The 13,221-nt window shown below is 48.0% G+C and overlaps 1 protein-coding gene across 1 annotated transcript; it reads right to left on the minus strand.

Annotated features, from left to right (window-relative positions):
• Nucleotides 1-1,168: 1,168 nt before the first annotated feature.
• LOC133890466 (protein OCTOPUS-like) lies at nucleotides 1,169-3,397 on the minus strand. The gene has a single exon (XM_062330846.1). The coding sequence runs from the start codon at nucleotides 3,219-3,221 to the stop codon at nucleotides 1,287-1,289; it is 1,935 nt and encodes a 644-aa protein (XP_062186830.1). The 5' UTR covers nucleotides 3,222-3,397; the 3' UTR covers nucleotides 1,169-1,286.
• Between the last annotated feature and the right edge of the window lie 9,824 nt (nucleotides 3,398-13,221).

Consider the following 13,221-nt stretch of genomic DNA (forward strand, 5'->3'; position numbering starts at 1 on the left):
TTAGCACCACCGGAGTACGGTACCCTGATACGTACCAGTTGGTGGCCTACGAGGCACTTTAGCACCTGTGCGTGAGGTGTGTCAGAGAGGTCTACCAGTTGGTGGCCTACATACACTCCCATGAGGCACTTTCCAGCTGTCGCTAGCCAACGAGCTGCTTGGTGTGCATGTCTAAACGCCATGGAGGATGCAGGACAGGAGGAAGAGGAGGACGACGCCACCGTGTCCATCACAGCACAATACCTTCATGCTTTGGAGCACATGCACAATGAGACCTATCAGCTGTTCCAGGATGCTCGCTATAGTGCAGAGGAGTTCGAGACACGTGAGAGAGCTCTCCGTGTGATGCTAGATCAGACCAGAGTCCAGGCAGCAGCTGCAGAGGACACCGCGGGAAGGAACCGCGAAGAATGGCAGAGGGCGGTGAGAGCTCATCTCAGGGATATCAACCGACAGCATGCCATGAGTGAACCCCATGGGCAGGTGAGGTTGGAGGGGTGCTCTTTTGCCGTAGGCCAACAGGAATGTGAGCCGCCTTTAACGATTTCCGAGGCAGGGGCAAGCACGACCACCTTTAAGGACCAATCACGTGTAGTGGACGGGTTTGAGCCTAGCGCGCCACCAGTGCTGGCACCACATGAGGCACGACCGCACAGCCTGCTCTGCTTGCCCGCCCGCTCCTACGACGTGTCCATGTCAAGCTCGGGTCTCGATTTTTTATTTTTTATTTCGAAAATAAAAGATTGTAAAAATAGATATCCATTTTAAAAATTGTAAAATTAGGTTTTGGCTGTTGCAAGGGCAATAGGGGATGTGTTTTTGAGAGCTAGATATTGGTATCCTCTACATCACTAATTATTTTTAGAAAATTACGATTTTTTAATAGTATTTTGAATTTTAAAAGTAATAGAATGTTTTTTTTTTTTTAACTTGTTGCTCGGTTTAGATGCACAATGACCATGGGCGATAATAACCTATTTTTATAAGATGCATATTTTTATAATTTTCGAAATATAAAAATAAAAAACGCTCCTCGGGTCCCCTTCGCGTTTGAGGTTTGACACAATCACACATAGCGATGCTGGTCGGTCGGTCTAACGCGGATGTGAATTGTGTTGCGCCGTGCGTCTGGGTTGAGCTGGGACACCAAATTTAGAATGTGTTTCCCTCCAAATTTAGCAGTACATCCATGAAAAAAAAAACTAGTAACATCTTACAATACAAGATTTATGGCTATGACCAGAGTAACACAGGAACTTGACTGCCGGCGTCGTGCATGGCATAGCTTAGTACAGCCGGAGCACGCTGCGCGCGAACGACTGCGTGGCCAGCGGCCGCCCGGGCCCGGCCTTGCTCGGCAGGCCGCCTCCGCGCCGCGCGCTGCCGCTCCGCATCGGCGTCAGGTAGAACCGCAGCATTCCGTTGTCCGCGGCGCGCCCGGGCGAGTAGCGCGCGCTGCGGTTCCGCTCCAGCTGCACGTGCTCTTGATCCCTCCGCTTCACGTTGCCGTTGGCGTCCACGTAGCTGCGCCTGGAGCTGCCGAGGCCGCCGCTGTTGCTGCTGAACGAGCTGCGCGCGCTCTGGTTGTTGTTGCACCGCTGCATCTTGGGGTTGGCCCCGCGGACGCGCAGGTCCGGCCACGGCTCCGAGAACGAACGGTCGGCGATGTCGGACGGGCCGCCGCTCCTGCGCCCGGCGGCTCGCCGGTGGATGAGCCCCCAGAGGCTCCACGCCTTGCGCCACCCGCGCGGCTTCTTGGCGGGGCCGGACAGGGCCGCCTCCAAGCTGGCCGAGATGTCCTCGATGAGGGAGTTGGAGCTGAAGCCGCGGTCGAGCAAGTCCTCCGCGTGGTGGAAATGGTAGAATTCTGAGCCGCCGATGGGGGACTCCTTCCCATTGGCCACGGCGGGCGCTAGTCTTTGGTCGGTGATTTCGAAGGATGGCCTGCGCACGGAGCTTGAGCGCTCCAGGCTCCGGCGCCTCCTGCTGGAGGAGTCGAAGTAGTAGTCTCTAGTCTGCAAGGAGCCACCTGGCGGCTCGTCGGGGTCACCGTCGTCTTCCACGGGGATTTGGCCGTCGGAGCGCTCGATGATGTCGGCCGGGTTGTCCTCCAGGACGGACAGGATGGGAGGGAGGCGGGAGAGCGGCGGAGGCGCGCGGCCGAGGCCAATGCCACCCCCGGCACCAAACAGGTATCCGTCCCAGGATGCTCGGGGCTCGTCCCACGAGAAGCCAGCGTCGTCAACGGACATGCGCGCGGCGTCCAGGGAGAAACGTGGGTCGGTGTCACACGAGCGCCGGCCACCGGCGAGCTCCGAGCCGGCCTCACCTCGGAGGCGACGCCGCCGAAGGAATGATGGCTTGGAGGGCTTCTCCAGAGGAGGCATTGCCGCTGCCGCGGCCTTGCTCACGGCAGCCTCCTTCTTGAGCTTCTGCTTGCGCCGCCACTTCTGCCACTTCTTGCTGAACACGGAGGCGGCGACCCAGAAGCTCCCGGCGATCTCTTTCAGGTCTTTGGGTGAAGCCTTCTTGGACTGCGACGATACGAGATCAATGTGATCCTTTATGGCCTTACCTTCTGGAGCCGCATTGAGTTCGGCTTCCATCTCCCCGGAGGTGTCCATCGCAATGACGGGCTCCACCACCGGGATTATCTCGTCGGACTCCATGACGACGGGGATGTACTCCTCCAAGAAATCGTCTGGGAAGCATGGTGGCTGCGTCTGGGGCAGGACATCGGCGGCAAGCGCAGCCTCGGCCGTTGAGGATGAGGCCGGGAACGCGCCAAATGCCGTGCCGTCGCGGACGCGGTCACGGTCGTCCTGGTGGAACAGCGCCCACAGCTTGCTGCGCCCCCGCACGTCACACGAACGTCGCTGAGGCTCATCCGCCCTGGCGGTTCCCGCCGCCACCGCAGCGGCGAGCGCGTCCCCGCCGCGGCCGCACGAGAATGACTTGCACCGCCGGAGATCCGGCGGCTCTGCCGCGCCGGACGCGGACGAGCCGCCTGCGCCGAACGGCCTGGCGAAGAGGGACCGGATGGCCGAGGTGGACTTGCGTCCGGGTGCGGCGGACGCGGCGGCGGACGCCTCGAGCCCCACGAGGCGCTCGCGCAGGCACGCGGCGCAGAAGCCAGTGAACGACTCGCCCGGGTGCAGGTCGCAGATCGTCGACGTCGAGCGCCGCGCGGGCGGCGCCGGCGGGTCCAGCTGTAGCGTCATCGCCCCCCGGGCCGTCACCCCCACCCCCCACACTCCCCGACGTCGCTGTGCTGCTAGTACCGTTGCACCATTGCACTCGTGCTGCTGCGGGAGTAGCTGCCGGTGTGCGAGGCCTCGTTTTAGAGGCGTATCGGACAGGCTAAAAGGGTGAAAGAAAGAGGAGAGAGGAAAGTGAAAGTTAAAGGCGAATCACGGGCCCCGGCGAGGTCTCTCTCTCTCCCTCTCGTCGCTGGGTATTCCTCTCTCTCTAGTTCCTTTTGCTTTGTAGCTCAGCCGTTCTTGGGGTTCGTGGCTTGGTGTTACTTTTGCTCTCTCGCTCACATACACTCGCACATTCTGTATCATGTAGATGTAGATGTTGTCCGTCCTATCTGGATTTGCCTGATCTAAAGGCGATTATATCGGCATAATCTGCACACTTGTGGTAAAAAACGTCACTTTGCATGCAGAAACGGCCAACGATTCGTCAGTCCGGGCCGCCATGCGCCACAAAAAAAAAACTGCTCTTCTAGTGGAGAAAACCAGTGACGAACAAGCATGTCGTTATACTTTTCTTACATTGCAGCTATGCTTTCGCTCGTTGCAACTACATGTGCCACTTATATCAACATGGTGCGATTTGACGCCGGTACGTGAGACTTAAAAATCTGCTGATGTAAAGATTACCGTGTGCTACAAGGAATAAGCTGTTCTACTCAACTCCCTGCTGAGCAAGACCACTTGAAGGATACAAGATTCACTGTGAAATTCTGGTGCCTCGTCGACTAGATCATTTTTACCGTATCCAGTCAAAGCATGCAGTTCAAAAGCATTAGCATCTCTAAGAAGCTTTTGTTGACAAGTTGATGTGAACTACGCCTTTCTCTTTCAATCCTCTCAATTTTTTTTCAGTTCCTTCGCTTTACCCCTCCTGTTCCCACATGCTTAGGGCCAAAAGTGCAGGACCTAACCAGTAAACTTCCCCCATGCTCATGCAACAGCCAAAGGAGAAGAATAAAACACAACACTGTCCCTCTACTGCAGATTTGTCCTATTAGCCTGGCAAAAAGAAATACCCAGAATTACCGAAGTGCTAAACAATGGCATCTGATCATCTACAGAACCTAGGAGGTTTATCAGTTTTGATTATGGCACTACAGGCACATGATATGAGACCGGGGTTGTCGCCTTGTCGAGTTTAGGGATGATAATAAATCATGGCACCTCCTCATCTTTTGTTCACTTTTTCTTCCTCTTGCATTGATCAGAATAGTCGCCACGCATGTGTGATGTGACTGCCTGAATCCAAGTGTACCTGATGCTTTGTTTTCTCTAATACTTTGGAGCCCTTGTCTGATAGTGAGATTAGAAAAATATAATGGGCACTGTTGCTAAGCTTTTCGAAAAGAATTGAGTGGACTCCGAGGTGCGTTTATAGCGGCGTGTGAAACAGTCACCTAGGTTAACGCTGATTGAGGAGTTAGATAATGGCCGCTGCTAGGTCTCTGCTCAGAAGTTCAGATACTGCATATGCAAACAAAAGCGGACACGGTTGCAGGCAAGCTCACGAGCCATGACATTTCACATTATGTCGTCTTCATTTTTGTACTTGATCACATCATTCTCGGCGAGATAATGGCTTAATCTCAAAAGGCCAACAACAGCTTCCCTACCCCTTTTGAGCGTCGTGCCTAGACCGATTTCACTTCAGAATGTGATAATAGGGTGCTTTTTTAATTGCTTACCGTGCTGTTCATGCACAGGTCAGACAACACAGACATGCAGAAAAAAATAGAGCAGGGGAAATTGTGTCACCTCGGTTGTACTCTATCAAGCTGTGATTGCCTACAAAACTAGACCTAAACATCTGCATTCAAACGGAAGCCAAAAAAAAGAGGGAGGAAGAACAGTGCAGCCGTTTCCTTTGATCAGGGTTGCAATGTTGCATTGGGATTTTCTCACCACCCCTCATTCGCTTTTCATTGCCACATTTTCCACTGTGCCTTTCCCCTTCGCCATTTCCCGCAAAAGGGGCCGCAAGAACTCGGCATCAGAGCGCTGCTGCAAACAACTGCAAGGCCTGCACTGAGGTGCCAAGAAAACCCAACTAATCTAGGGAGCGTACAGGGAAGGACGAGAAGGAACGACGAGCACGAGAAAGTGCATGCAGGGGGCGCTCATGATTGCTGTAACGTGCCAAAGGATTCGCTCGGCTTTCCCGATCCCCCGAGCTCGACGCCGGTGCCGCGGGCGCCGGGCGGGCATGGACGGACGGATCCGATCGATCGATGGACATGGACCGATCTCCCTCGGCACCACACGAACTGCGAGCCTGCGATGCAAAGCGGCAAAGAAAAGATCCGCGTTCTTGGTCCTGACGAAAACGAGGCGCTTTGCCAAAACTAGAGCTCGGTCGATTTGTAGGCGATCCGCATCTCATCTCGCCTGTAAAGCTCACCGCATCGCTGTTCTTTTTTCGCTTGTGCTCGAACGCTTACTACCATGCGGCGCCGATCCCTAGTAAGTGACTCTTTGGCGTGAGAGCGAGGTGGTATCAGGTACGTATTCACGTTGCGTTCTGCAACGGCTTGGCGAAAATCCAAAATTAGACAACATACGTGACCGTATTTACTGAAATAGACAACATATCAGCGTATTTATAATTTTAGCATCTATATTCGGCACACCGTGTGCCGAATATGGCACTGTAACACCATGTTCGGCACACGGTGTGTCAAAAATGGCATTGTAGCACCGTATTCGACACACAGTGTTCTCAAAATAGACTACAGTGATATTTTCGGCACATCATACGCCAAAAACGAACAGTACCATGCATAAACAGTAACAACAGTGTGTTTGAATTTTGTTTTTACTCTTTTTCAAAACGGTGGTCTTCTATTACTCAAAAAATGTAAAACTTTTTTACATATTCCATAATCCATGTGCAAACTATTTTAATTGGATTCACCGAAAAATCCTTTGTATATTTAAAACTAAAATTCTCCAAAAAAGACTACTTTTATAACTTGTAATAATTGTTAGTGTCTCAAATAAATTCCAAAAAATCTAGGAAAATTCAATAATATTCTTATTATGTGATGGAATAATTTCTAAAATTATTTTCAGCCCTAGTTTATGTGATGAAAAAGTGAGTTCCTTTGTAATGCTTCATTTACATGAAATGATAAAAATGCATATAAATGAAGCATTACAAAGGAACTTATTTTTTCATCATATAAACTAGGGCTAAAAATAATTTTAAAAATTATTCCATCACATAAGAAGAATATTAGTGAATTTTTCTAGATTTTTGGGAATTTATTTGAGACACTAAAAATGATTACAAGTTATAAAAGTAGTCTTTTTTGAGAATTTTAGTTTTAAATGTACAAAGGAATTTTTGGTGAATCTAATTAAAATGGGTTGCACATGTATTATAGAACACGTAAAAAATATTTTAATATTTTTGGAGTAACAGAAGATCACCGTTTTGAAGGGGAAAAACGAAATTCAAACGCACTGATGTTACTGTTCATGTGCGGTACTGTTCACTGTTGCTATTGTTATGCGCGACACTGTTTATTCTTGGAGTATGGTGTGTCGAAAATGGTCCATTTTTTATACACCGTGTGTCGAATATGGTGCTACAATGTTATTTTCGGCACACCGTGTGTCGAATATGACATATTCGGCACACGATATGTCGAATACGGACGCTAAAATTATAAATACGTTGACATGTTATTTATTTTAATAAATATGATCGTGTATATTGTCTAATTTTGGATTTTTCCCGGACCGGTGTAGTAGTGTGGTTTGCCGTGCTCGGTGGCGTGTACAAGGACAAGGCGAGCAGGAGCGGCTGGGGAGGGGGGGGGGGGGCGGAATAGGGGCATGGCCACGCGTAGGCCTCAGTGATTTGGTAGTACGTGTGCGTAGTGTAATCCTGGGCCTGGCGCTGCTGCTGCCGAACTGATAAAGGAAGGAAATTGCTGGAGGCTGCTGCTGTTGCCGCAGCCTGGAGTGGAGCCTGCAGTAGAGCGGGTGTGCCACTGCCAGTCCTCCCTAGACCTCTCTACAAACTTTTTGTTTGCAATGAACGATTTTAACACTTCTTGGGTGCAGCAACGCAGGTTGTTACTGCCCAAAAGAAGAACAAATTTAACACGTGAAGTCCTGCTTTCACGGATGAGGGTTCAGCGGACATATGTAATGGTCGTTGTTGACGGAAAAGTGTTCATTGCAAACGCATTTTTTTAGATGCTGGTACTCTGCTGTAAGCCTGTAACCCCATTTGGAAGTTGGAGCACGGCTGTTTCTCACATCCCAGCGGGGAACTGAATGCTCTCGTGTTGTCTCTGTTGAAATTTTGGCACATCTTGAATCCTCGCCAACATCCAACCGTGCAGGAGTAAAATTGGATCATGATCGAACAGCTGGATGCCTGCATCGAACATGCCGTTTGTTCCTCTCGCGACGTGAAGGAAAGACATGGCAAGAGGAATCCGAGGCCACCGAGAGATCGAACATCCAGAACCAAGCATTTAACTCCAGATAAATGGGCTGGCATGAAAATTACTACACCTACTCGGATTGAAAAGAACGGTTGAGGTTTCAGATAGAGAGCAGTAGCAGCAGCAGCAATGCCTCGAAGCTCGCGAAGAGTGGCAGAGGGAAGGGCCCAGGAGACGAGAAAAACAATTTTTTTTTGGCCTGAAAGGGTGATTCGTAGTATTTGCATGAGAATCACCAGCAACCGCTGCCCAAAGCTCTGGAGAAAGCAACCGGCCCGGCAGCTTTAATCGCGACTCTTTTCTTTTCCAGCCACGGGCACGAACCAAGCCTCCGCGCATAGCAGACTAGCAGTAGACGTTAGCGTAGGCTTCGTAGCGCGGTGTAGCGGGCGTACAAGATGCTGTCGTCGTGTTCAACAAACACCGGCCACGGCCGCCGCGGAAACGAATGCTCGCCCACACGACGGCGGCGCACCAACGGAACCAGTGGCGGAGCCATCCCCGGGGCAAGCCTGGGGAGCTGTCCCGGGTCTCCGGCAGGATGTACCCAAGGTACCTTGTTGCGCACCGTCTGCACAGAATCAATTGCCTGGTCAGAGGACTAGTTTAGACATGTTTATGCATGCGTTCTTCTTCAAGAGATACTTCGTACGTGCTGCTAATGCTAGAGGAAGCTAGCTCCCGATCCCCGGTTTGTAATGGCCTGTTTTTCCCCTTGCTTTCTTCTTTGACGCATCAGCCAATCTAGCCCACGTTCTGAAGAACTGTTAAACTGAAGCACAAGCCTCATCAAATATAAATGTCCTTCTTAGACTCTTAGTCAATTTTGATTTTGTTATATATTATACTTCAAAACTATACTCATAAATAGATACGCTTTGGACATGGTTTATAAATACTAGCGCATCAAACCGTGCGACTGCACAGGCTAAAAATTTAGCTTACAGCTGAATTGTAGATATTTGTGTTAATAATGTTTGTATACTAAGATACATCAGCTATTTATATTTAAATATTGAAATGTAAAATATAAATGTAATTTTTGTTCAAATATTGGAGTCATGTTTATTATTTGTGAATAGATCTAATTTATAATTTTCATTTTATGTGTTATGCAAATTGATTTTTATTTGTTTCTGGATTTTTTGAAATTATTATTATTTTTAATGTCATCACCGTATCTCATTTTTTTTTTGAAATACATTATAAATTCTTTGATATTATTTTTATGTGATAATCCATAATATGTTTGTGTTCTGTTGTTTTAATTTTGTAATGTTTGATTACACGTATATTTAATTGGTATATTTTAATTGATTTGAAAAAGTGTGTTGATTGCTAATGTAACTAAGTTAGAGTTTGCTAGCGTAATCTTGTTGGATAAAGGGTATCTACAACAACAAAAAAGGGAGGGAAAAGTAAGGCAAGAAGTAGTCTTGAGGTTGGACTCTATAATTTATTTTTTTAATCTTCTATGTTATTTCGTCTGGTTATTGATCCATGGTTATAGTTAGTCAATTAATCGATTCAAAGGTTGGATGTTTTATTTTTTTGAAATTTCTAGGATTTTCCTAGGATTAACATGGAGGTACCGAAAGAGCCTCCAATTAGTAAATATAAGATATATCAACCTCTGTATTTATACTCTGAGTTATCGTAATACAAATTTGTCTCTTATATTTTTTACCTCCACATTAGATGATTTTTCCATGTTAAATATGTGTCTCTTAGATCCAAAACTCTTGATTTTATCGAACTTCATAAGAAAATGAAATTAGTGTTGACTAAGTTTATAACCATGACTTCGTCCAAGTAAAGTTATAATCCGCAAGAGTGAACATGAGAATTTGAAGTCTCCTACCATCACAGGTCGTGCCAAACAGTGAATTTTATGGTGCATCCCTATTTTACAAATTAAAACTTCGCTCCAGTTCCCTCAAATTCCTAGCTACGCTGTTGAATAGAGTGAAGCATATTCGTGGAGCTCGCATCACGAGGCACCTAATCTCGCGTGATGACGGGGTTTACGATGATCAAAGATCGCTTTTCGAACCGAATCATCATGCGCGAGCAAAACCTTCCCGAATTCTACGCCTAATCATTGCCACCCCGCTTGGATCGCGAGGGCGTTGTCCCGACGAAGCGCCCACTCCTTCAAAGAAAGCACTGGAAAGAGGCTCGCGCGGAGGTGATTAGGCAAAGTAAGTTCACGGAGGCGGTGGTCTTTTCATCAAGCTTCAACAAGTTCGCCAGATAGAAGCCTGCAAATGCAGGTTTATGCCTCGTGGAATATTGCTTCGGGGAGGCAAGAGGCATAGAACAACAAGAGTGAGTGCTCACTGAGGCTGCCTTGGGCAGAGAGTGCGATGACCAAGAGAGGCTCGTCGATGGGGCCAGTCGCCGACCACAATAGAAGAGCGAGCCTACGCGTTGCCATCCGGAGTGAAGGGGAACCTTGGACAACGGACAACCCTAGCACCCGTGAACCTCCATTCGAGGGGGACTGGATCTTGCCACTGCCCCCATGGAGAGGGCATGGCGAGCTCAAAAGGGGAGACCTGCAGGCTGGCGTTGGTTGGAGACACCTCAGAAGTGCATCCAATGGTGGCGTTTGAATCTCTGGCGGCCGGATCTGACGTGATGCTACGCGGCTCCCCATCGCAAGGAGCGGCTGCGCCAATTGGGAGGTCAATCAAGGCTCAACAAAACAACTACTCCCTATGCCCAATCCAGGTCAAAATCTTAAGAAGTTCAGGGAAGGCTCGACGATATCTCTGGCGAAACCACGATGGATGGTTGAGGAGGAACGAAATCATCTTGCAAAGGTAATCCAAAATCACCTATTCAAACTTCCACCAATCTCCGAAGAGATCTGTGTTTTGGACAACTCGACTTGAGATAGCACGACAACGAATATCCCAAGCGCTCTAGATCTGGAGGCTTGGCCGATGATATCGCCGATGGGAAGGTCATCTTCGTTAGCTCCATCGCTGTCGAGAAAATGGAGATTTTTCCCAACCCAATACAAGATGTTGGGGGCCAAATGAACAGGGGCCCGACTTAGCCCAACACAAAATCTGTGTTTGGGTACTCCCACACAAATATCTTCTCGCACTCATCCCGACCGACGCTACTCTCGTAGATTTGGGTCTACAAAGCGAGCAGAAACCTAGGGTTAGGGTTCCCCACAACGAGAGAGGAGATTCGGTCAAGCTCGTTGATCTCCCTCCACCTCTTTTGGCCTCCTTCGCGCAAGCTCTGAAGACATGTTCCATGGCTCGCCATCATGATCTTAATCCAGGAAGGCTGTTAGGGAAGAGACAATCAGAGGAGTTCCAAAGGGAGGAGGAAGATCTCCATGGAGGAGACCTTCACAGAGAGTGTGATCTATGTCAGAAGCTGCAACGAGGCTTTGGTGCAAAAAGAGAGCAAGGAAGTTCACACGTCCACGCGAGAGATGAACCCCACCTCCGTGGTCATGGTGGCCGAGGAGGTGGATTTTGTGAACCAAGACCCCAATCTGGCCCATGTAGGTCGAGGCTACTGCTGGGGATCACAGATCGAAAGGGGGGATTATGGGTCTACGGGGTAAACAAGAGGGACGACAAGAAGGAAGACATGCAGAATGGCAGTAGAGTGGCCAACACCAGTGGGCGACTCAACGCCAAGGATTCAAAGGTAAACAACCTAAAGCATCCAACCCTGTAGAGAAAATTAGGTGTTTTCGCTACCAGCAAGAGGGCTATCATCAAGCAGATTGCACAAATGAACCAGTGTGTTACAAATGTAAACAAACTGGCCACATGGCGGTGGACTGTGCAACCGGTTTTGGCAAAAGTCGAAAGATCCAAATGTATGGATTCACTACACAAAATCTCGGTTTCTATTATATGCACATCACTGTGGTGAAAGCACAAATGTTCCAAACCTCTAGCTTGCTGTCTGTCCTCACGGGTGAGGCAACATTCGAGAAGATTAAGGCTAAACTCAAACATCTTATCGACCCCAAATGGGACTGGAATGTAAGGAAATTGGATGAAAATGAATTCATGGTGGTGTTCCCAAACAAGGAGTCTCTAACAACTTTCACAAGATTCAATTTTGTTGAGCTAGCCTTAGATAACTTGAAGGTCAAAATCAGGAAATATATGAAGGACCCAGATATTACTGATGTGTTGAAGTCCATATTGATCAAAATTTATGGAATTCCTTCATTTGCTAAAGATGTTGAAGCAGTAAAGGAAATAACCTCCTTGGTGGCTGAACCTTTGGTAGTGGATGAACTCAACTTACTCAAGAATGATCCAATCAGAGTCAAGGTGCTATGCAGAGACCCCATAAGATTAGAAATTTCATTGAGATCTTTTTTAATGGAGAAGGGCATTTGATTAGATACATCATGAAATGTTTTAATGATAAGATTTCAACTAGGGACACCCTTAGCAAACCAGGTGATGATGATGAAGACAAGGGGTCAGATGATGATGACCTATCAGAATTTGATGAAGATGCTAGTCATGGTGACTTGCCAAGCAAGGACATGGGAGGCAAAGACAAAAAATAGACTACAAGGACCCGTAAGACTATGGAAAAAGGAAAGAAGGTGACTAGGGTTGTGACCCCTTGTTTGGGCTGCAAGGATATCACTCTCATTGCCTCTTTTGATCCAACAGTTGGGGAGCTTAAAATCTTCAGTGATATAGAGGTGGAGGATGAACACAAAGGGTACCTTACTCAAGAAGAAGCATTACTTGCTAAAAAAGAACAAGCTTTGGTGACCTTGCCTGCCATGGAGGCCAATTCTGGTTTCCTATTTACTCCCTTCTAGCACGATTCAAAGAAAGACTACCCCATGGGGGGGGCAGATACATACTGTAGTAAGAAAGGTAGTGGAACAGAACAAGATGGAAGAGGAAAACTTCACCCAACCTCCACAGGAAATACCTGCTCCTGCTGGCATGTTGATTGCTCACAACCAGGAAGGGCCTTACCTGATCTACGCTAGTTCTTGGTCAAAGCTATCCCCCCACACAACAGTACTATGGATCCTAGATGTATTGTCCAAAAGGGGCACACTCCTCTATCACCTATTGCGGATGAGCAGCCTGAAGGTCAGTGGATAGATGAACCTTTGAAGGAGGAAGAGGAAAACTTTGACAATTTTTCTCTATCTAAGGAAGGTCAACATGTTGATTGTCTAAGGAAGGGGAAAACTCCTAAGGATGGGTTGATATCCCCAAAAGAGATAAGACCAGAACTCCTAAGAAGAAGGGCACAACAGTGGCCACTAGGGCAAGCTCCAGAATTCCCAGAGATGGCATACCCATTCAAGCTAAAGCCATGACAGAGCTCAACAAAAGAACTCAACTGCAGGTACTTTATTTTCACCTAATCAGTTTACTATTCTAAACAATTTTTCTAAGGAATATATTGCAAATGTTATTCATGAGTTAGATTTAGTAGCGGATAACATTGATACCCAAATTGACACTTTTAAAGTTGAG

Source organism: Phragmites australis, chromosome 1 (assembly GCF_958298935.1).
Source record: "Phragmites australis chromosome 1, lpPhrAust1.1, whole genome shotgun sequence".
NCBI classification, from domain to species: domain Eukaryota; kingdom Viridiplantae; phylum Streptophyta; class Magnoliopsida; order Poales; family Poaceae; genus Phragmites; species Phragmites australis.

Coding starts and splice junctions, on each gene's coding strand:
- LOC133890466 (XM_062330846.1), bottom strand. CDS start 3,221: ATGACGCTACAGCTGGACCCGCCGGCGCCGCCCGCGCGGCGCTCGACG.